General features: G+C 36.7%; 2 protein-coding genes across 3 annotated transcripts in view; one reads left to right on the plus strand and one right to left on the minus strand.

Moving 5' to 3' along the window:
• Positions 1 to 16027, minus strand: part of HSPD1 (heat shock protein family D (Hsp60) member 1) — a 37150-nt gene extending 21123 nt beyond the window's left edge. Inside the window, exons 1-5 of the mRNA XM_053698561.1 lie at positions 15906 to 16027; positions 13863 to 14038; positions 4020 to 4272; positions 3839 to 3921; positions 1703 to 1798 (exon numbers count right to left, since the gene is read on the minus strand). Coding sequence (XP_053554536.1) covers positions 1703 to 1798; positions 3839 to 3921; positions 4020 to 4272; positions 13863 to 14036 — 606 coding nt within the window. The 5' untranslated portion in view covers positions 14037 to 14038; positions 15906 to 16027. The remainder of the gene's footprint in view (positions 1 to 1702; positions 1799 to 3838; positions 3922 to 4019; positions 4273 to 13862; positions 14039 to 15905) is intronic.
• A 269-nt stretch (positions 16028 to 16296) lies between these two features.
• Positions 16297 to 25255, plus strand: part of LOC128645527 (MOB-like protein phocein) — a 223774-nt gene continuing 214815 nt past the window's right edge. The window contains exons 1-4 of one of the 2 annotated variants that reach the window (XM_053698563.1): positions 16411 to 16553; positions 18462 to 18626; positions 19142 to 19231; positions 19335 to 19660. In XM_053698563.1, coding sequence (XP_053554538.1) covers positions 16551 to 16553; positions 18462 to 18626; positions 19142 to 19231; positions 19335 to 19385 — 309 coding nt within the window. In that variant the 5' untranslated portion in view covers positions 16411 to 16550 and the 3' untranslated portion in view covers positions 19386 to 19660. Of the gene's footprint in view, positions 16554 to 18461; positions 18627 to 19141; positions 19232 to 19334; positions 19661 to 25255 lie in introns of those variants that run through there. The other variant, XM_053698564.1, reaches the window with a different exon arrangement.

Genomic DNA, 25255 nt, shown 5'->3' on the forward strand with positions numbered 1-25255 from the left:
CAGCTTGACTCGACAGACCAGATATGGACACTGGCGACACCGCAAGCTATGAGGTTCAAAATAAAAACACTAATCTGACAAACACACTGAACTTGTTTCATATTTAGAACGGTCTAAGATAATTGAATTGGCAGCTTTAATGCTTTACGATTCTTTGGGGGCAGCAATGTGCTACAACTCTCTGGGGAGCAAGATGTTGTGGACACAATAGGACCGGTGTAGGATAGACTGTGGTGAGAGAATCACTACCTATATTTTCTCCTGGACTAATTCTAATACGAGGATCTACAGATCTGAGACTTAGCGTTCATTGTGAATTACTTTACATCAACAGATGTTGGGAGACTGGCAGACTTCCATACTATGTTACCGCATTAGGTCATATAGAGTTTCTAGACAGAGCTGGTGTAGATAGGGCATTTTGTCAAATATATCTTTTTATGGCAAAACTGCTCCTTCTGTAGTTTTTAAGATTTGATCTGTTAGTGGGCTTTATAGAGCTTTATTAGAAATACTGCTATGTACCAACATTCTTGTTCTGTTTTAACCCTTTAAGGACACAGCTTTCAGTTTGCTCAATTGTTTTATGAAGGAAAAATTCCGTCATATGTCCTTAAGAGGTTAAAAGGGAGATTTGCAGAGATGGATATATACAATTAATCGCATATGCGATTTAAAACCGCTATCAATCGCTGCGATTTTAAAACATGCAGCGCAGCCCTAATACATACATATATTAGCCAGTAATATTGTGAATACTTTTCTGCACTAACTCATTAGACAGCTCTTTATTTTAATGTAGATTCCATTTTTTATTTAATTGCTTATTTAAAAATTGAATACATGTGCACATATACGCTGATGTCTAATATATGTACGCTGGGGTATCCTTTAGTGTCTTTTTCCCTGTGATCAATGGTAAATCTAACGTATTGTTCTCTCTTTAGAACAGTGTTAACTAGGGAAGCTACCTCCTGATGGTCGACAAAATGTTCCTATTTTTATTTATTTGTTTTAGTGTCAGCATTTAAAAAGACAGTTATTTTGTCCAAGTGTAGCCGGCTCACATTTTTTTCTGCTTATTTAGTACCGGCTAGTAATATAAGTTTAGAGCTCTCATGTGCCCGATCACAATCTCTATAGGTTCCGTATGCCTGGAAGCCTCCACATAATGATATATTGAGCATGGAGATGGTTTTAAAAATCGCATGGTGTATATATTATCGCTCCATTCATCTTGTTAGAGATGGTCTTCACATATTCAACCACCCACCCACGAGTATATATAGTATATGCTATTTTGCAACTTTATTGCTGGGAAACAATGTGCAACTGGTTTGTGTCAGTTTTACTGCATATAAAGCTTTATATAATGAAACTTCATCCTGCTAAAGGACAGTGATAATATTTCTTTCCACAGTTGCATGTTAATTACGATGCTTGCAACTTATGTCTAAAGTCATAGTATGGTTATATGATTTTGGGATGCTGTTTTACAGTTTAAGTCATTGTGAGTATTGCTGTATATGTTTTATATTGAAATACTTGGGATCTAAGTGTGGCCCTATTTGTTTTGTTTTTTTATTTACTGTTGAAATGTATTAAGTGTAATTCTATTTAGAATGGGTCCAAGAGTGGCCCTGTTGATACTTCCCCCAATATTCACCCTTTATTTATATTTAACTGAGATACTTGAACTTACCTTAACTGTAATAACACCTTTACGACCAACTTTTTTCATGGCATCAGAAATAATTTTGCCAATTTCCTGATCTCCATTTGCAGATATTGTAGCTACCTGAAATAAGTTCATAAAAACAAAACAAAGAGAAGATTACACACAAAAGACAAACAAATGCTGGGAATTAGAACATTTATGCTTCAGGCTATTTAGAGGCTCTCAAAAGAACAGAACAAAACACAGATTTCAATTTCCATTCAGCCTTTTTGCTCAGTATTGATTTTACCACAATTACCTGCTCACACACCAATTTTCCCCTCTGTTAAAAATAGAGAAGGAAGGGGGTAAACAAAAGCATTGCTGGATTGCCTCACTCCCTATGCATCCAGGGATAGCCCAGTGAGCCTGATACCAGATGCAAGTATCAGGGATCTACTTTAAATACACAACCACTGGCTAGATATCAGTGATTGTACACAGTAACCGTCATTTGACTGCTACTGCAGTGTTACAGGATAGCCTCACATGCAGCCAATCAGCAACAGCATGAGATACACGCTGTGATTAGCATGTATTTTATGTAATAAAAGCACCCCACTGAATGGCATGGGATCAAGCCATGGGTGGCTTCCATAATGCCATTTCTGCAATGTCTAATTAATAAGGCGGGCAGAAAGAGCGGTCAGCCAAATACTGAGCCACAAAAAGAAATAGCCAATGTAGACCGCCCTTCAACACAACATTAAAATCTTAATGACCTGGTCATATGTAAGCTAATTTTTTTGTTATAAAATTCTATAGTATTCCCCTAAAAAGAGGTTCACACAATACAGAACTCAATGTAATCCACCTCCCACTTAACCAATTCCCCTGTTTAACAGGTCTCCCAGAGTAATTTAAAAAAAAAAAAAAAATATTTAAAAAGTGAATGTAAATTTTGATGCTAAAGTGTCCGTTTTTTAAAAATTCGATTAAAAACAGGGGCACTTTAATTCATCAAAATTTACATTTCACTCCTGTTGTGAAAAAAAAAAAAAAAACAATCTTGACAGCAACTCCAGCTTACTCCACCAGTAGCAAAGCCTCTAACTGGGTCTAAAATGAGGAATCTGGCTTCCTCCAATCACGGCGTTGAATCAGACACTGATTCCCCCTGGGGGAAGCTGTCATCTGAGGATGACCTATCCATCATTTCGGACATCAGAAATGGCTTGCGACGACTGGAGGAAGCTGGAGCTGCTGTTAAGTTTAAAAGGTAAGGTGGTTTTTTGTATAATTTTTTTTTTTTTTTTTCACAACAGGAGTGAAATGTAAATTTTGATGAATTAAAGTGCCCCTGTTTTAATTGAATTTTTAAAAACCGGGCACTTTAGCATCAAAATTGACATTCACTTTAAATACGCTCACTATATTTTAGGCAATTATATGGAAAGAAAACATTCTGTTGGAATCCTGTAACAATGTAATGAGGATAAGTGGGAGGTGAATTATTAATCTTTCCATTTACATACTATTGTGGAAATCCCATAAAAGGGGATACTATACCAAAAAAAAAAAAAAAAAAAAAAAAAAATATTCTATGAATATACATGCTAGCTCCTTTAGTATATATTCCAAGATCTTTACATATACTATTAAGAAGAGTGCAGTGTTTTTAATAGACAAGCCATAGGGCTCTGTACTTTTAGTTTATCGTTTTTGCAGATTCATTTTTTAGTAGTATACATTTTAAAAGTTACATTTTATTAGCATACATAAGTTTGACCAGGTCATTTGGATTTTATTTGGTTGTGCTTTAAAGCAATTTATATTGGCCATTTATTTTGTAGTTCGCTATTTGGTTGAGTATTTTAACTGCCCACAGCTCTCCAAGGAATTAGCCTATGTAGTATAAGTCAAGGTGTTTCCTTGGGACTAAATTAACCCACTTAGCAGTGGCACACCGTATTCTATTTTGGGAAAGAGCGGTCTCACAGCTGTTTGCAAAACCTGTGTTGTAACATCCCAGAACACAGCTGCCATACAGGGTACATTGCTTGTCCTGTATGGCGTCTCAAGGGGCTTTAAAGAAAATTAAACAAAAAAGCAGTATTCATCTAAAATGACTGAGTATGAAGTATTAACACCCACAAACAACCAGTTCTTAATTAATATTACCTGAGCAATCTCTTCTGGCGTGGTAACAGGTTTTGACTGCTTCTTTAATTCAGCAATAACTGTATCTACAGCCAGCATAACACCTATTGAGAGGTAAAATAAAAACAAGTTGGCATGACACATTATGGTTTAGGAAACAAAACCGTGAACGCTGTTGCTAAACAAAAAGTAAAACACTTACCTCTTCTAATTTCTATTGGGTTTGCACCTTTACTGATTTTGTCAAAACCCTCTTTAGCAATAGATCGTGCAAGAACAGTCGCTGTGGTAGTACCATCTCCAGCTTCTTCATTTGTATTGTTGGCTACATCTTGAACTAGCCTGGCGCCAATATTTTTGTATTTGTCTTTAAGGTCAATTGCTTTTGCAACAGTTACACCATCTTTGGTTACTTTAGGACTCCCCCAACTTTGTTCAATAACTACATTTCTTCCCTAAAAAGGAGGGATGATAAAAAAATAAACACACATACATACCAAGGAAATAAATGCATTAACGATAAGAAACAATACTTCATACAGAGGAGGGCTTGGTGAGGTGTGTCCACAACTACAGATTGCATTTGGAGTTCATTAACTAAAATACAACATCTAAGAGGGACGCAGAGTTAATAAAAACAAAATTTATGTTTAAACTGATCGATTTCTTTTTCTTGACACAGTGAGTCCAGGGATCATCATCAATTACTGTTGGGAATATCACTCCTGGCCAGCAGGAGGAGGCAAAGGGCACCACAGCAGAGCTGTTAATCACTTTCCTAGCCACAAACCCCAGTCATTCAACCGAAGGAAAAAGGAAAGGAAATACACAAGGTGCAGAAGGTTTATATAAAACAATCCTGTCTAAAAAACAGAGAGGGCCGTGTCAAGAAATAAATTTATCAGGTAAACAAATTTTGTTTTCTTTCTAATGACACCGAGTCCACAGATCATCATCAATTACTGTTGGGAATCAATACCCAAGCTAGAGGACACAGATGATACGGGAGGGACAAGACAGGTAAGCTAAGCAGAAGGCACCAGCTTGAAGACCCTTTCTCCCAGAAGAAACCTCAATCGATGCAAAATAATCTATAGAATTCAGAAAAAAAAAGTGAGGAAAAAAAAAAAAAAAAAGCCAAGTTGCCGCCTTACAAATCAAATCTGCTCACAGAGGCCTCCTTGAAGGCCCAAAAAGAAAAATTACTGCCTAGCAGAGAGCTTTAAATCTCTAAGGAAGCAGCTGTCCAATACTCTCAGAAGCCCTACGAAGAACACTTCTCAACCAGAGCAAAAGAAGTGGCATAAGCTTTCTAGCCGTTATAACTATTCAAGAATACTGACAAAGTCCAACCTGTAGATAAAATCTAATAGTCTGCACAACAACCAAGTTGTGTAACAGACATTCTTATGAGAAGCATTAGTACAGAGAGAAAGAACCACAAGTTTTTGATTAACATCTGTCAAACAACCTTATGAAAAAAAACAAAACCTGGTACGAAGAACTGCCATATCTGTCTGACATACGAGATAAGGGTGGGGGGGGGGGGAACACTTCCAAGCTGAGAATTCAGAAACCCTCCAAGCAGAACAAAAAAAACAAAACTTTAAAATATCTATGGAATGTCTATGTTCAAACGGAGCCTTGAAGACAAGCTTTGAGAACAAGGATAAGGCTCCAAGGGAGCAACTAACCTAAAACCAGTCCGGAATCGAACCAGGACCTGATAAAAGGATTGAAAATCTCGAGCAACCGAATGAAAGGATCAGCAATCTGACCCATGCGGGTACTAACAGATAACCCCTTCTCAAGGTTTACCTGTAGGAGAGAAGAAGAAAAAAAAAAAAAAAAAAAAAAAAAATGCTCCTTGGATCCTGTCCTTTCTTATAGAAATCCTTCAGAGATAGGCTTACATGCTTGAGTCATTGAGCTAAACCAAGCTCTCAATCTCCAGGCAGTCAGCTGTTAAAAATTTAATTTCCGTCATACCCGGGATTGATCCTGGGACTCCTAGATCTGCTCTGTGGGGCCTGGCCCTCTGAGCCACTGGAGAGCTTAACAGAAAAAAAACGATATTTGGTTCGTCGACCAGACACTGCGAGGCCACACAGGAGATAGGAGAAAACCAAAGCTCCCAGCCACTGATCCGAACGATGATTCACGAAAGGAGAACTGAGAAAATACAACAACCTGAAGTTCCAAGGAACTGCCAGAGCATCTATTAGAAAGGCTTGAGAATCTCTAGACCTGAACCCATACTTGGGGATTTGGTGACTTGAGACCCCATCAGAACTAATTCTGGATGCTCAGAATTAACTTCCCCCAGAAATGAGTGAGGCAGATAGACAGTAACCTTGTCCACCGAAAAAATTAGAAACACTCCCTAGACTAGGAAAACTCAGAAATCCTCCATGGAGGAAGATTTAAACCACAGAGGCTATATTACCGACTGGAACCCGAGAAAACTGGATAGTGCCGCGGATCCAAGTGCCCAGGAATGACTCCTAAGCAAGAGTCCTGAGACCAATGATCCACAAAAAAACAAAAAAAAAAAAAAAAAAAAAAAACAACAAACAGGAAGAGACCTCTGACAACTGAACCAGATTATCTGAAACAATTCAGACAATCCTCATTCCAATGTCTGAGCCTGCACAACTGCAGCAGCATTCTCAAACAGATTCAAGCAAAGGAATGCTGTGCCTAGAACCACCCTTAAACCAATCACCTCTATACATAGGAAGGCTTTCGGCTTTTCTGACCTCCATCAGACAGAATTACATAGACAGGGAAACATCCCTAAGCACACTACCCTTGTAGCTAGAGAGAAAAAAAAAAAAAAAAAAAAAAAAAAAAAAAAAGGAGCTCCTTCCCAGCTCCACTTCCATCGTGGAACTAATGAAAGACAACAAAAACCTCCAAATGAGATCATGCCTATAAACAGATCACGCCCGAACCAAAAGGACATCCAGGAGGGAGCCCCTGCAATCCCGGACGATTACAGGCCAATGCTGACCCATAACTAAAAAAAGCAAAAAAAAAAAAAAAACCACAAAAAAACCCCAACAACTCAGAAAAACTGAGAAAATTGAATGAGAACCTAAGGTCGATATAAACTGACCCTCTAGCACCAGGAAAGAATAAAGCGATTAGTCTCCATCTAAAAGAGCAGTACTCTATTGCAATTTATAGTGCAAAGAGAGGGAAAAAAACAGCTGCATTCAAACTCCCAACCCTCTGGTTACTAGGTGGCTTAGCTATCCACCAGAGAACCGTCTGAGAAACTTCGCTAGACATTTACTGCGACCCATACTTTGTCAAGAAGAAACTTTTTGTCTCTCTTTAAACCAACAGTATGGCAAATAAACTAAACCTTGTTCCCACTGGAACAGGAACAAATACACCCAGGGAGAAAGATCCTGAACATATATCAGGAACGCCTCTCTTCTTAACTGATCCACAGATAATCATAAAAGGTGGAACCAGCTCCAGGGGAAAGGAGTTGATTCCAAATTTGTAACCCTGGAATGCATATCTACAGCCCTCAAGGACATCTCATTATCCAGGCATGAGTAAACAGACTGCTCCCCACAGTATACGATCCTGGCTTGGGGACAAACTCTACATGCTGAATGAGTTAGCTGCGGCTTTCTAGAACTACTTCCCCCTGATCCCAAACTAACTGGGTATCCAAGATGACTTGAACTGCACTTGTTTGGAAGACAAATGGGTGTCTAACCATAAAAGAGCATATATCCTTTATATGGATTTAAGATCTCTTAAACAGGATCGCCATGATCCCTATTTTATGCAGCCAACGAAATTTAAAAAAAAAGACAGAGCATAAAGGGACAGTATACACTCATTTTCATATAAACTGAATGTAATAGACACTATTATAAAGAATAAGATGCAGATACCGATATAAAAATCCAGTAGAAAACGGTTGTAAAAAAAAAAAAAAAAAAAAAAAAAAAAAAAAAAAAAAAAACCACCTTATTTAGAAGCTCTCGGTTTAGCTCTGTTGAAAATGTAATTGGAAAGCCCACTGCAAGTGAGAAATAAGACACTCCCCCCCCTCTTTTGCATAGGAAAAGACCCTATACACAAACAGGAGCAAGCTGGAGTAGGTAGCTGACAGTATTCTCAAAACTTTGGGGATTGGTTAGGAGTCTGAAAATCAGAGCAATGTTATTTAAAAATAAGCAAAAAACAAAAAAAATCCCCCACTTTATGGGCTCTAAAAAAAATAGATCTACAAAACATTTATGCAAAGATTTAAAAAAAAAAAAAAAAAAGTGTATAATGTCCTTTTAAAGCTGACAGGAGATAGGGAAAAGGAATCCTTGACACCCAAGAAATTTTCTCCTCGCACTGTCAAAGACAGAACAAATTTTTACAATTGAATCCTAGCATTAAATTTGCTAGATTCTGAGGATCGACAACGACATGGAGCCGAGGTCTATCCAGTAGCCAACCCCTGACAAACAATACACAAAGGCTTTTAGGCTTGAAACTGAAGAGAACTACTTCAGTATCAGATGAAGGAATTATATACTGTCCTAATCAGAGTTTAAACCCTCTGATGCTACCAACTATCCTCCTTATCCGGCTATAAGAAGGGCTAATATGCGTAGCAGCAAGCGGAGCAGAAATCTTACCGATGTGTTACATTTTCTCTTGCGATTTCCCTATAAAATAGGAAAAACAGAAAATGCCACAGATACCCGAAGATACCTGGGCAGACAATCTGCAAGCAAATAACTCCTCCAGGAGTTTGACAGGAGCCGCAAGGCACTGCATGCGTCGCCATACAAAGGCTTGGGACTTGAGGAGAAAGCTGTGGCACAGCCTAGACAGCATCATCCAGCGAGACATGAGGCTAAAATTAAATTTAAAAAAAAAAAAAAAAAAAAAAAAAACCACCACATCTAAAGTGAAACTGTCACTTTAAGATTATAGACACATATAAACCTCAGGGAGATATGTCCTGATGCATAAAAGTTGGGGAAAAAAAAAAAAAAAAAAAAAAAGAGCAGCCTCACTAACCTTAGTGGACAACAACTATCCTACAGAATATGGGGCTAAAAATAATTTTAGGAATTAAAATTATTTAAAAACTTCTAAAATGATACTGTCCCTTTAAGATTATAAAAACATATATACCTCAGGGAGGGTATGTACTGATGCATAACCGTTGAAAAAACACTTAAAAACTAAGAGCAGCCTCACCAACCTTATTGGGCTGAGAATACAATCTTACCCCCAACATTAGAGGACAACAATTTTATTGCACAAATATAAGGGTTGAAGGACGTTAAATATAAAAAGTCAATCTGTAGCGATCTCAAAGCTACCAGATTATAGCAGAATACCCAGGACCGTGTCCCCCTGGCTGTCCCCCCCAGAAACACAGTAGATAAATAAGAGTGCACAGTTCCTAGTATATAAAAAAAAAAAAAAAAAAAAAAGCGCATCACGTTTGCGGCAAATAGCTCCATTCTGACGGAGAACCACAAGGAAGGCGTGTCCCTGTTCAGACACATGCCGAACGGAAGAAAATTGCACTTACCCGTCATACAGTAGAGAAGAGGGCGGGGAAAAAAACAACCCGTAGTAATAGCGCGCAACTAAACAGCTACGCGACACACAATAACCCTAAGCATCTCTAAAATTACTGTCGGAACCTCTAGGACCGAAAAAAATATGACAAAGTGCCGCCTACAACACACAAAGGCACAAGCAATTACTCCCCACCCTTACAGATCCGATGCCTAAGCTAGGAGCCAGACTTCATAAAGGGGAAAAAAAAAAATTAAACGTCCTTGCCAACTGTGTTATTTGATAACAATCAATCTCAGATATCCATATATTTCACAAGTACTGAAATAAACAGCATCAATGACCTCCATAGTCTTTAAGTCACATTAAGTGCCTGCGTCCTGCCTAAGATATCCTGCCTAACAGAGACCTGTGAAACAAAGAAAGACAGAGTAAACTTACTCAGGCTTTCTGTACCAGGGCAGCACAATATCAGGTCAGCAAGGCCCACCTCACAAGTTCCTAGCTGCTTTAAAGCCACCACTGCCCTCCTGAAGAGACTAACATTGAGTACGGCTATACCCAGACTGATGGAAGAGCAAGTCTGCTCTGACTTAAAAAAAAAAAAAAAATATATATATATATATATATATATATATATATATATATATATATATATATATATATATATATATATATATATATATATATATATATATATATATATATATATATATATATATATATATATATATATATATATATATATATATATATATATATATATATATATATATATATATATATATATATATATATATATATATATATCTTCGATAGAAGAATATTTATTAGACACCTAATTACTTCACCTCCTCCTTACAGTAGAAGCAAAGAGAATGACTGGGGGTTGTGGGTAGGGAAGTGATGCTCAACAGCTCTGCTGTGGTGCTCTTTGCCTTATCCTGCTGGCCAGGAGTGATAATCCCAAAAGTAATTGATGATCCATGGACTCACTGTGTCATTAGAAAGAAATTGGTGATAGTCTACACCATTATATAGTTTAATGTTCCATTAAAGCTTGTTGGCACAAATCTTACACAATGTGACACTGTTTACAATGCTATTGAGCTCATTTATATATTTTAGCAGACAACAATGTTGAGGCTCATTTACTGGTGCAGGCAGTGCACAACATAAATTGTTCGTTTATGAAATAAAAATCATACTGCTGTCCATAAGCCTTCCAAAGGGCATGTAGATAGAGTATCAGAATCAAGATGAAAGTCAACAAAATGACTGACATTCAAACCATCTCCTGAAGCTTAAAGGGATACTGAACCAAATTTTTTTTTCCTATGATCCAGATAGAACATGCAATTTTAAGCAACTTTCTAATTTACTCCTATTATCAATTCTTCATTCTCTTGCTATCTTTATTCAAAAAAGCAGGAATTTAAGCTTACATCTTTGGTTCAGAAACTGGGCATCGCTTGCTGATTGGTGGCTAAATGTACCCACTAATCAAGCAAGCGCTATCCAGGGTCCTTAACCAAAAATAGGCAGGCTCATATGTTTACATTCCTACTTTTTCAAATAGATACCAAAAGAACTAAGAAAATTTGATCATAGAAGTACATGATAAAGTTGCTTAGAATTACATGCTCTATTTGAATCATGAAAGAAAAAGAATAATATGGGTTCACTTCCAAAAGGTGCCATAAATGCCTTCTCTTAATTAACTTAAAGGGAAGCTGTTCACTAGATTTTTCTTTGCATAAATGTTTTGTACATTATCTATTTACATAGCCCATTTGGGAGAGTTTTTTGAAAAAATGTATAGTTCTGCTTATTTTTAAAGCACGTTGTGCTGATTTTCAGACTCCCAACCAAGCCCCAATGTTTTAAATGTATACTGATGTCTACAGATTCCTGCTTGCGCCCATATTTGTTTAATGGGTCTTTTCATATGCAGGGGAGGGGTAGTGTCTGCTCTTCCTGCTTTCTCAGCCTATTTGGAGCTTCTAAGTTGTTAAAAGGTTTTATAATGTATTTTTATATCAGTAGCTGTGCACATTTTCTTTATATTAGTGTCTATTACATGCAGTTATATGAACATTTGTGTATACTGTCCCTTTATATGCAAATCCCCACATGTATCTGACCTCACATTACATTAATAGAATTAAAGTCCCCAGGAGACCAAACAAAAAAATTAAACTGACACAAGAGTAAGTTGTGTCTCTAAAATTATACTTTCTTAATATAACTGTTTCTGATAAAAGAAAAAATATGATAGCAGTTGTGTTTGGATCACAGTGATGTTTGTTTTTTGCTCCTGAATAGCTGTTTTTCGAACCAAATACATTTACTTACTAAGGTTTACAAACACTGCTGCTTTTTATTACTAAAATGCCTGCGCTTACCTAGGATACAAAGGACACCAAGAGAAAGTAAAACCTCCATCTGAATCATTCAAATTGAGTTCTGGGATTTCATGTCTTTTGAAAGAGAAATGATGTGCATAGACAGCTGACGATAGTAGATTACAAGCGATATTACACATCACTTGCAGCGTTAACGTATGATCACCAGAGCCAATAGAAGAGTCAGACAGCAATGACAACAGTACTACTGTACACTTATTTAGAACATTCTAAACTTACCAGATGCTAAGCTTGTTATTTAAAATTAGAGAACATCTGATGTGGTGCATTATTTTCTAGCGTTAAAGTAGATTAGATGGTTTCTAGATACTGATTTATTTAGTCTCTCAACTGTACTAGAGCCTTAATTAATCTAATACTACTCACATTGGATATGGCTACCTAATGCGATTATGTGTCTAATATGCACTTGACAAAGCATAAGAAAAAAAAAAAAACTGAACATATTGAAAAGTGCAGTTACATAAACTGTTCACTTGTTAAACTCTGAAGGGCTTTCACCCCAAAAGAAAGGGATGTATTAAAGAGCCATTATGATCAAGTTACACAACGTAATCTATTAGAGCATGTAATTCTAAAACCAATCAAGCCTAGACTACCGTGTCCAACGCCACAACGAGATTTAACAGTAGAAATACCACTAGGGACTTGCAGAGCACAGCTAGTCCGGAGTGGAAAACACAGCTGATCCAAACCACAGCATTAGATGAACACTGAACTAGTGCTGCGGGATGGATCAGTGTATTCTGCTCAGGACCAGCAGTGCTTTGTGAGTCACAAGAAGTATTTCTATTGAGTGTTTAAACCCTTTGCGGGTGTTTAACACACAGTAGCTTGGGGTCATTTAACTGTATTTTAAGAATATTGTTGCAATGTTAAGACTTAAAAAGGAATAGTCTAGTCAAAATTAAACTTCATGATTCAGATGGAGCATGTAATTTGTCAACTTTCTAATTTACTCCTATTATTTTGTCTTTGTTCTTTTGGTATCTATTTGAAAAAGCAGGAATGTAAGCATAGGAGCTCGACCATTTTTCGTTCAGCACCTGGGTAGCGCTTCCTGATTGGTATCTAAATGTAGCTACCAATCAGCAAGCGCTACCCAGTTTCTGAACCAAAAATGGGTCGGCTCCTAAGATTACATTGAAATAAAAAGATACCAAGAGAAGGAAGAAAAATTGATAACAGGAGTAAATTAGTAAGTTGCTTAATATTGCATGCTCTGAATCATAAGTTTTATTTTGACTAGACTATTCCTTTAAGTTTCAGATGCAAAATATAAGCAGGTCAGTGGCCTTCACTGAATTACTGTTAGTGAAAACAATTTTGAAAAGGTCATGCAAGGTCAAGGACAACATAATTTAAAGGGGTACCAAAAGAACTAGCTATGACTAACTAGAAATATTGTTTGCTAAAAATGGGTAGATAGCAATTTTTTCTTTTGAAAATGTGATCAAGAATGTTTACATGAAACACAAAAGGTGTTATAAAAGTAATTTACAATGGGAATTTGTTTCTGTTAAAGGGACAGTCAAGTCCAGAAAAAAAAAAAAAAAAAAACCTTAAATATTTCAAATAGGGCATGTAATTTTAAACAACTTTCCAATTTACTTTTATCAACAATTTTGCTTTGTTCTCTTGGTATTCTAGTTGAAAGCAAACCTAGGAAGGCTCATATGATACTTTCTAAGCCCTTGAAGGCCGCCTCTATTTTATTTACTTTTAACAGCAGGGGAGAGCTAGCTCATGTAGGCCATATAGATAGCATTGTGATCACGCTCATGGCTAGTGGTAGACACTGCACTAATTGGCTAAAATGCAAGTCAATAGATAATAACTAAAAGTCATGTGATAAGGGGCGGTCAGAAGATGTTTGGATACAAGTTAGTCACAGAAGTAAAAAGTGTATTAATATAACAGTGTTGGTTTTGCAAAACTGGGGAATGAGTAATAAATGGATTATCTATCTTTTTAAACAACAAAAATTCTGGTGTTGACTGTCCCTTTAACACATATAGAGATACAGAAACATAGCACAGCATGATTTGTAGAATGCTAACCTTGGGTCCCATTGTTACAGCTACTGCATCTGCCAGAAGATCAACTCCTTGAAGCATAAGAGCTCTTGCCTCAGCCCCAAATTTAACATCTTTAGCATAGGCCCGGGTCAGATGAGGCGCTAAAGCTCTAGATACAGGTCTCACCTGGCGAAGAACTGTTGGTAACCGAAACATTTCTACAAAAAAAGAGAGACTTATAAGAAAGATGTTGTATGATTTTAAAATGTTTAAAACTATGGTGATTTGCTTTCATATAACACTTTAGAAAAAACTGAGCTGCATTATCAGTAATAATGGATGAATGAATGACTAAATAAATTACTAAATAAATAAATAAGAGTTGAGAAACAAATTTAATGGCAATAAACTGACACTTTCATGAATAGTAACCTAAGGTGCAAGTAAGCAGAAGCCTGGCTTCCAATATCATCAAAACTCAGCATAAGATCAGGACTCATAACTGAATAAATGTATTAGCACTCAATGAGAACATAGAAAACAAATCAAAAAGCTTACAATTTTAGACACATTAAAGTGAATGTAAATTTTGATGCTAAAGTGCCCGGTTTTTAAAAATTTGATTAAAAACAGGGGCACTTTAATTCATCAAAATTTACATTGACAGCAGCTCCAGCTTCCTCCACCCGTTGCAAAGCCTCTTCCTAGCTCAAAAATGAGGAATCCGGCTTCCGCCAATTACGGCGTTTAATCAGACACTGATTCCCCCAGGGGGGGGAAGCCGTGATTGGAGGATGACCTATCCATCATTTCTGATGTCAGAAATGGCTTGCAACAACCGGAGGAAGCTGGAGCTGCTGTGAAGATTAAAAAGGTAAGTTTTTTTCTCAACAGGAGTGAAATGTAAATTATGATGAATTAAAGTGCTCCCATTTTTAATCGAATGTTTAAAAACCGGGCACTTTAGCATCAAAATGGACATTCAGTTTAAAGAGATACTGAACAAATTTTTTTTCTTTCATGATTCAGCACCCTGGGTAGCGCTTGCAGTTTAGTAGCTACATTTAGCAAACAATCAGCAAGTGCTTCCCAGGTGCTGAACAGAATATGGGCCAGCTCATTAGCTTACATTCCTGCTTTTTTTTTTTTTTTTTTTTTAAATAAAGATACCCAGAGAACAAAGAAGTTAATAGGAGTAAACTAGAAAGTTGCAAGTTCTGAAACAAAGAAAAGAATTGTGTTAAAGTGAATGTAAATTTTGATGTTTAAGTGCCCGGTTTTTAAAACTTTGATTAAAAACAGGGGCACTTTAATTCATCAAAATTTACATTTCACTCCTGTTGTGACAAAAAACTTACCTTTTAAACTTCACAGCAGCTGCAGCTTTCTCCGGTCTCACAAGCCATTTCTGATGTCAGAAATGATTGATAGGTCATCCTCCAATCACAGATTCCCCCCCGGGGGATTCAGTGTCTGATTCACTGCTGTGATTGGAGGAAGCCAGATACCTCATTTTAGACCCAGGAAGAGGCTTTGAAACAGGTGGAGGAAGCTGGAGCTGCTGTGAAGATTAAAAGGTAAGTTTTTTTTTACAACAGGAGTGAAATGAAAATATTGATGAATTAAAGTGCCCCTGTTTTTAATCAAAGTTTTAAAAACCGGGCACTTTAGCATCAAAATTTACATTCACTTTAAGCATCCCTTTAATGCTTCATCTTAAAGTTCATATCTAATTTTACAAAGCTACACAGAACGAGTTTTCTTCATACACTGTGATATTAACAAATGTAGCAAAGTAAAGCTAACTCTTCAAAAAATAAAATGCAAATAAAAAAATGAACTATTCACACAACGGCACAAACGAATATTCTACTCAAAGGCAGCACACAAGGTCACGCTGCATCTTTAAGCGATGGAATACAGAGAAAAGCTAAGACATTTCAAAGTCAATGCTGTCGCCTAGCGGATACTTCTAATTTACAAAATACAGAATTCTGACATATCTATCACTGATAACTAGCATATACTACGAACGAGAAAACATGCGCTACATATTAGCTTCGCTTCCAGAGCACCTCACCGTACCCAATAATGGTATGCAGGAACTGATCCACTAGATGTTAACACACACGTGCCTAAGAGCGACTAACGAAAAGCAGCGCAAGAACACCAACCTTCAACCTTTTTTTGTATCACGTGATTCTTTCCATCCGGCGCTTTGACACCACCCCGACACGAGCATGACAGCATAACACTAGTTTCCAGCAAATAATGAGTAAGACCACGCCTCCCTTGCCAATTGGAACTGTAAGGTGTGGGAGTCTCGTATTATTCCTCATACTGGTTCCAGTGTTCGTTTTCCAGAACGTTCTGGAACATCCCATTGCCAAGGTCGAAGGTGACATTGGCTGGCGCCCCGGATGTTATAGTCCTAACCTCCGAGTCGCGTGCGTGGGAATATGTTGAGTTTTATATCGATAATATTTAAATACTTCATTAAAAATACATTCTGTGTTATTTTCAATATTTAGATTTACGAAAAGTTACATCACTGTAATTAAATTCCCCTCATGGAAGGCATTAAGTTTAGCCCCCCTCCATTGGGGAGTGAGGTCACGCATGCGCAAACTAGTATTTGTATTCACGTGTGTGAAGGACATAGCCGTCAGTCTGCGCTGGGTGAGCTAGGAAGCGGAGGTTACTTTGTGATATACCGGGAACACGGACAGCATGGTGAGCGATATAATTATAACAGCTTTCTGTGTTTTGGGATTCAACTACTGTATCTGCCCATTTGTTTTATTTAGTTTATTAACAGTATTGTGTGTGTGTGTGTATATATATATATATATATATATATATATATATATATGTGTGTGTGTGTAAATATGCCTATAAAGGATTGAACAGTATCTGTTCTGATCTTAATTTTTCGGTAAATGGTATTTGATTATATTGGTATTACACTATATTTACTCTGAATTGCTTAAAAGTGAAATTACTGTGTTGTAACCCCTCTGAAGTTAAAGGGCTATGAAACCCACATTTTTTCTTTCATGGTTTAGAAAGAGAATGCAATTTTAAACATCTTTCTACTTTACTTCTATTATCTCATTTGTTTTATTCTCTTGATATTCTTTGCTGAAAAGCATATCTAGATATGCTCAGTAGCTGCTGATTGGTTGCTGCACATAGAAGCCTCGTGTGATTGGCTCACCCATGTGCATTGCTTTTTCTTCAACTAAGAATATCTAAAAAATTAAGCAAAATAAATAATAGAAGTAAATTGTAATGTTGTTTAAATTTGTATTCTCTATCTGAATCATGAAAGAAAGATTTTGGGTTTAGTGGCCCTTTAAATTACTTTAAAGGGACATTCTGGTCATAATGTAAATGCACATAGATGGATTACAATAAATATATTGGAGAAGTTATTTTAATAAATGTTACCACTGTTTTAGTGTAAATATTTTTCTGTGCATGTGATACATAGCTAGATATTCTCAGGTAGTACACCAGCATTTTAAAGGCAATAGCTGCTCAGAGTGCCAGTGGGGCTTGGCACATTTGAGCAATTAACAAATCGAATCATTACCAGATGCTCAGAGACCCTAAGGTACTTTTATATGAAGTGCTGTGTTTAAAATTCTGGTGCATGCTTAAATACATTTTTGAAACCGCTATGTTTATTAGAAGCATTTTTGCAAATACATGTATATTACAAAAATGTTTCTGTTCAAAACTGAAATGCATCCATGTTGATTCAAATTTTGGCTGGAATGTCACTCTATGTTAACACATTTTGTGGCTGGCCTTTCTATGGGATTGTGTGATTAATAGCTTGGTCTCGCTGCTGGTGGCGAGACCCCGCTATTTCCAGTGACCAGAAGGGAAGGGTTTAATACTGTGATCCCGCCGATTTCAGAGGGACACATGCTAAAATTAACAAGAAAACCCTTAATGTCCGGCAAAGTACATGGTACATTCCGGTCCATTAAAGGGGTTAGCAACTTGTTGAATATATTTAGACATCAAGGTGCAAATTGTTTGTGCAGTGCAACACCACTATAATCTTATTACAGTTAATTATGTATAACTTAAAAAAACAAATCGTACAGCATCCTTTTATTTTGGCCTAGCTATTGTTATAACTGTTTTTGGCATCTTGTAAAATCCTAATGTCGTGAAGCCAGTGGTGGGTATTTTTTCCCAGCCCATCACTGTTGTAGTGACCTTGTTCAAGTCAAGGTCATTAATTCTTTCAAATCCATTAGTTAAATATGTCTATTCAGTGCTGGAAACAACTATCAGTTTGGTCACGTGTGTGTGTATATGTATATATGTATATGTATGTATATGTATGTGTGTGTATATATATATATATATATATATATATATATATATATATATATCTATATATATATATATATCTATAATCTATCTCTCTCCATCAAATCTGCTAGTAATATTGTAACTATTTATGAATTGTTTGTTACACTATAGTTAACAATGGCACTTTTTACAGCAATGTTTTTGTATATTATACTTGTCTGTTTAGTCACTAAATTTGTTAGGACACAGTGCCTGTCGCATTTCATCACTTTAATCCGTATAACCTTTTTCTTTTTTCCTTTCATTTAGGCAGGTCAGGCTTTCAGAAAATTCCTCCCTTTGTTTGATCGGGTTCTTGTGGAACGATTAGCTGCAGAAACTGTAACTAAAGGAGGAATCATGCTACCGGAAAAATCACAAGGGAAAGTGCTTCAAGCAACAGTGGTGGCAATTGGAGGTGGATCCAAAGGAAAGGTAACCTAACTAGAAGCAATGAGCATGCTATCTTCTAAACCGTCTTTCTTTATGTATTTACCAGCCATGTCTATATTGTGAATAAAAGTGGTCAGTGAAAATGTATTATTTAGCCTGATTAATAACCCCTGCCTCTTTGGTTATTGGCTTGTAAATAAAACCATAAAAGTACAGCAATTTATGGTCTCCCTGTGTGACCGGCAAAAGGATGCTATCACCAATCGGCTGCTGTAGACATATAAAACTGGTTTTATTTTTTCATTAACAAAAGGTAGTCTTTATTTTGTTAGAACCTCTCTTAAAATCTGATTTAACTCAAGATAAGGATTATGTTTGAATTGGTGATCTCTGAGCTTTATCTTTTGTTTTTGCATACTCTTTATTTTAGGTCACCCCCTCTATGCCACTTTCTTCTTCCTGCATTTCCATTTCATTAGTCTGTATATACTGTAAAATCTACCTACAATCAGAACGAATAATCTGTGCTGTACTCTTTTATTCTTGTAATCATTTAGCATGGAGAACTTCATCCTGTTAGTGTAAAAGTTGGTGAAAAAATCTTACTGCCTGAATATGGAGGTACCAAGGTTGTACTAGAGGATAAGGTAAGTTTCATTTTATTTATTGTGGGGGCAGAGGAGAAACCATTGTTGACATGTATTGAGCAAAGTACATATTGACTAAATATATATTTCTTTTCTTTTGCAGGAATACTTTTTATTCCGGGATGGTGATATCTTAGGAAAATATTTAGATTAAAATACTTGGTGTCATGTATGTTCATTCCAGAAAGTAACAAAAGCCTGAGTCTGGCTTATGTAAATAACATTTTTTTTTTTTTTTTTTGTTTGTTTGTTTGTTTGTCTTTGTAACAGTTTTTTTTTTTTTTTCTTTTCTTTTCTACAAACACAACTGTAACCTAATATGATAATGCTAACAGCCAGTGAAGAATAATAAAGTTCCCCATACAGACATCTGTGAACCAATAAATGTATAACTTGTGAGATCCTAAATAAACAGAACATTGTCTATTAGTATATGCTGTGTGAGTGGTCTGTAACCTTTTGTACATGACAAGGCTTGACAACTTGGGAGAGTCGCGGATCATAACATTTTATACCTTGCTTGTATTTGCCAAATTCATGATTTCCTATAACTGTTCTTGCATATTTGTCACATTACTAAAATACATTTTTTTTAATCTACCTGGTATTCTTAAATAAAAAATGGCTAAAATTAGTCAGATTGCTACAATTAGTAGATGCATCTTTCTCAAACAGTAGGTTTAGTAGAAGTGGTACATTGCTTAGATATCAATAACATTTAATTTTTTTTATTTAATTTTAGATAAAAAGCACTTATGCAGTCTGCCTGTTTAACCCCTTTAAGTAAAAGTCAATCCTAGCGTTTTACAAATGCTAGGATTGACTATTGAAACAAATAAAGGGGACTTTCATTCATGAAGTATAAGATACTTCATGTAGAAAGCCTCTTTATTTGTTTCAATCGATTGCCGTTCTTAGCTGCTACAGTAGCCCACGGCTAAACAATTGTTTTGCTAAGAGGTGATGTTTTCACCTCCTTAGCCAATAGCCGTGTGGTAAATCCGGCTTGGCGCCCATGGGAGCCAGATTTACCCCACGGCTATTGGCTAAGAGGTGAAAACGTCACCTCCTTAGCAAAAACATTTTTAGCCTTGAGCTGCTGTAGCAGCTAAAAACGGCGATCGATTTCATGAATGAAAGTCCCCTTTGTTTCAAAAACGCTAGGATTAACTTTCACTTTAAAGACCGGGCAGTTCAGACTAAGACTTTCCCAAAAGACAAGAGCATTTTTGCCATCACTACATTTAAACAGAAATAGAGCCTTTCTCTAACTATGTTTTTCAACCCAAAGTATTGATCCTGGCTCATTTTGGTATATTTCATGCCACCATTTCACCACCAAATGTGATCAAATTTTAAAGAAAACAATAAGTTAACTTTTTTTTTACTAACTTTAGGTTTCTCGCTAAAATTATTTACATACTGCTTGTGCAATCATGGCACAAATGATTGTAAAAGCTTCTCTGGGATCCCCTTTGTTCAAAAATAGTAGACATTTGTGGCTTTGCCATTGCTTTTTGGTAATTTGAAGGCTGCTAATTGCAGCTGCGTACCACATTTTATTTCCAGCAGTGCAGTGGTTAATTAGGTAGCTTGTAGGGTTAATTTTAGCTTTAGTGTAGAGATCAGCCATTCCTCCCTGATCCCTATCTGCCTCGGTACTCTGCCCGTCTATTTCTGCACTGCCCCACTCGTGGGGCATGCAGAAATAGCGCAAGATGACAGCAGAGAGAGGCCCAGTACAGCAGCGTTATATAAGGTACAACACTGGTCGTTAAGGGGTTTAAAAAAAGTTATCAATTTTACTCTTTAACACATTCTTTAGCATAGTAACCAAACTAAAGTGTATTGGGATGTGTGAATCACTAACTTGAGCTACTTAAAATATAATGCTGTTCAGAGATAATTTTGCCTACCGGGTTGTAATGTAATTTTTGCAGTGTCATATTTTTTAATTTTATTATTGACCAAATAAAACTTTTAAATCTCTTAATACGATCTTCATATAGCATACAAAAATATGTCAATACAGGGGAGTATATAAATCTTGGTCATGATTTATTTTTTTTAATTCTTCCCAAAACATAAAGGGGCAATGTAATTTTTAATATAACGTTCTTCTATTTAAAGCACAAATTAATTACATAATTTAGCTTAAATTCAGTTAATGAAAATGTGTGCAATAAACATTGTAGATTTTTATTAGCTAATTTTGTTTCAATACTGGCTTAACTTTTTGGTGATGCACCAATTTAAGTGTCATTATTTAGCACTATATTTAGTCCAGACATTAATTTGAACAGCAGTAGTAGGCTTTGGCATTCGTTATGATCTGAATGCGGAACAATGCAGCCACTTGCAACATTCGGCTCTTTTCGGAACCACATTCATTCTTTTCAAAGTGAAACATGCTGAAATCTGTGCTGCTTCTGAGCCCATCTAGGTTTTCTCTCCAACACAGCATACCAGGAGAACAAATAGAAGTATATTGTAAAGTTGTATACCATTTCAATCTGAATAAAGGTTTAAAGGGACAGTTTACACCAGAATTTGTATTGTTCAAAAATATAGATAATCCCTTTTTATTACCCAGTCCCCAGTTTTGCATAACCAACACAGTTATATTAATATACTTTTTTACCTCTGATTACCTTGTGTATAAGCACCCTTATTTCAGTTCCTTTGACAGACTTGTTTCAGTGTTGACTCATAAATAACTCCATAGAAGTGAGCAAAATGGTATCTGTGGCACCCATGAACTAGCACTCTCTATCTGCAAAAAACTCAAAATGCACTGGGATAAGAAGCGGCCTTCTAGGTCTTAGAAATAAGCATATGAGACTACCTAGGTTTAGCTTTCATCAAAGAATACAAAGAGAACAAAGCAAATTTGATAATTAAAGTACATTGGAAAGTTGTTTAAAAATTGCAGCCTCTATCTGAATCCAGTTTAATTTTGACTTGACTGTTACTTTTAATTATATAGTAGTGATGTAACATTGTATATCCACTATTTTTATAAATTAAAAGATTGTCACAAATATCTGTGAAATAATAAAACCACAAGTGAAATATCCACAGTGCACCCACCACAATACAATCACCAAAATATGGCTTGTTTTCAACACCGAAAAATCTTTTATTGAAGAAACGTTCACTTAAAGTGATGGAAAGTTGAATGAATCGGTGCCCGGTTTTTAAAAATACTATTAAAATGTGGCACTTTTACATTGAAGTGTCTTTTATTTTTTTTAATGCTTACCTTTTTCTTTAGAAAACTCAGACCGACAATCCTTTGTTCGCAGCTCCTCTGTACTTGGCACAGCAATGTCGAAACCAGCTTCCTACAATCGTGGCGTGCAATCCGAAGTGAACAGCTCCTGAGGCCACGCAACGATTGGAGGAAGCTGGTTTCGTCATAGATATGTTAAGCACAGCATAAGAAGCTGGCGGAGGTTCGCCGGTCTGGGTTTCCTAAAGAAAAAGGCAAGTATTTTTTTTTTTATTTTTTTTTTAATTAATGAAAGTACCCCAGTTTTTAATAGTATTTCTTTTTAACCCCTTAAGACAAACTTCCCCAAAAGACCAGTGCATTTTTAGCATTTTTGCCATCACTACATTTAAACGGATATAGAGCCTTTTTTCAAAACTCTATATATTTTTTTTTGTAGACAACCCAAAGTATTGATCTATGCCCATTTGGTATGTTTCATGCCACCATTTCACTGCCAAAAGCGATCAAATAAAAAATATTTTTTTTTTTTTTTTTTTTTTTTTTTTTTTACAATTTTAGATTTCTCACTGAAATTATTTACAAACAGCTTGTGCAATTATGACACAAATAGCAGACATATATGACTTTGGCATTGCTTTTTGGTTATTAGAAGGCCTTTGTATTATCCTCCCTGATCCCCCTCCCCCCAAAACAGCTCTCTAAGCCTCCCCCCCCCACCTATTTGCCGCCATCTTAGATACTAACAGCTTTCTGCCAGTACCTAGTTTGGAGCAAATTAGTAATTTAAAAAAAATTTAAATACCCTTTTTTTTCCTCTCTCTAAATTGAACCCACATAGGATTCCCCTCATTGACCTTCCTCTCTCCTTCCCCCTCACTTCCCGGTGTAACTGGCACTTTTTTTTCCCCCTCTAACGTGTTGTGTGGCATAGTGCTCCCGCCTCCTCCAGCGATGGGCCGCCCACCGCCTCTCTCATTACACTGCCAACGATCGGCACCACCGCTGTGCAATACAGGGAGGGCCTCAGAGTGGCCCTCTTTGCATCGACAACTCTGCAAATCTATTTCTGCAGTGCCCCACTTGTGGGGCATGCAGAAATAGTGCAATCTCGCTAGATCACGGCAGAGAAAACCCTAGGACTGCAGTGACGTACGGGTCCATAAGGGCATAACGACCAGCTTTGTACAGGGTACAGCGCTGGTCGTTAAGGGGTTAAAAACCAGGCATTAATTCATTAAAATTTACATTCACTTTAATCTGTTTCTTAAAAACAGGAGAAAAATGTTGTAGTGCAACACTGTTACAACTTCAATAGCCTTTATAACTTTTAGAGCGATACTGGCGTTTCTTAGAGCTACTATAGCTCTCAGTATAGTGCAATATTGGCAATCAGGTCCAGATACCAGAAGCTCAAATCTTCATACAATTTATTAAATTTACATTACAATGTATAATTATTAAAGGAGTTTGTATTGTACACTTGGGGATTTTACAGCTTTACTTATACAATAGAGGTAGTTTATAGCCCACAAACAATTTTGAGCCAATCAAGTCTCTCTTGTCATATGGCTATTAACTATTGTGTCTGCTTACATCAGCCAATAAGCACCCTTCCTGGTGACAAAGTCCACAAACTATCCAATGTATGTGTTACAGCTGGTTGCAGCATTTTCAAGGATCCTTTCTGGTAAACAGGAGAGTTTGTATATCAGCTGTGGGGCTGCATAGTGTAGCTCACTAGCTAGATGATTGATTTCTTCTTGCTAGCAGGAATAGGGGCCATAGGCCAGTGCAGTTACCTGGCAAAACAGTTACAGGCTCTGCTAAAACAGATAGGGGTTCCCATAGTCCACAAAAAACAAACCCAGAGACCCTGGTAAAATCACTGTCATCTTTGGGAATACAAATATACACCGTAAAACAGAAATGCTCACTTACACAAGATAAACTAGAAAAACTGAGGGGCCGACTAGCAAAAGGGTATGAGTCACCAGTTGTTCAAGGAAACCCAGTCTTTATTAGGTCTGCAAAACTTCACCTGCAAGGTGATTCCCATGGGCAGGATAATAAATAGACAATTGAAGCAAGCCACAGCAGGGATTACCAACCCCAAAAAAGAAATCTGATTTACAGGAAAGCTAATATTATAAAATAATTTTGTATTGGTTTCTTTTTCTGCATTAACCCCCCCCCCCCCCAAACCTAATCATCCAATGTGTTTGGAATAGTACGAGTCTAGTCCTACCCAGGTTACTCTCGGACTCTGCAGTTTAGGTATTCCCAGGATTAATGGATTGTGGACTCTCACCACGTTTATGAAAGAAAATATGTTATGCTTACTTGATAAACTAATTTATTTCATGGTGGTGAGAGCCCATGCCCAGTGTTTTATATCATTGGTTGGTTTTTTTTTTCTGGCGACAGTTCCAGTTTCCTTGCTCTTTTTTTGTATTGATCTTATGTTCTTTTCCTACCTTCTTCTCTTCTGGCTCGGCTATACATCAGACTAGTTTCCAGTAAGGTGGGAGGGCTTTTTGGAGTTTTATGATCTTTGTAACTTACTAGTGGCCAGAATTAGAATTCCTAGAAGTAATGGATCGTGGAATAAATAGATTTATCAGATAAGCATAAATTATATTTTTATAGAAAGGCAACTCCCTCCCCCAATCTGACATACATGTATGTCATGCGGTATGAAGCCCAGTCTTAAGTGACAACTGAGACTTATTTTCTTGCATCTGCCATGATATGGTAACAGTGTCCGATCAGTGCTCAGTTACCATATGAAG

The sequence above is a fragment of the Bombina bombina genome, chromosome 1 (genome assembly GCF_027579735.1).
Source record: "Bombina bombina isolate aBomBom1 chromosome 1, aBomBom1.pri, whole genome shotgun sequence".
NCBI lineage: Eukaryota > Metazoa > Chordata > Amphibia > Anura > Bombinatoridae > Bombina > Bombina bombina.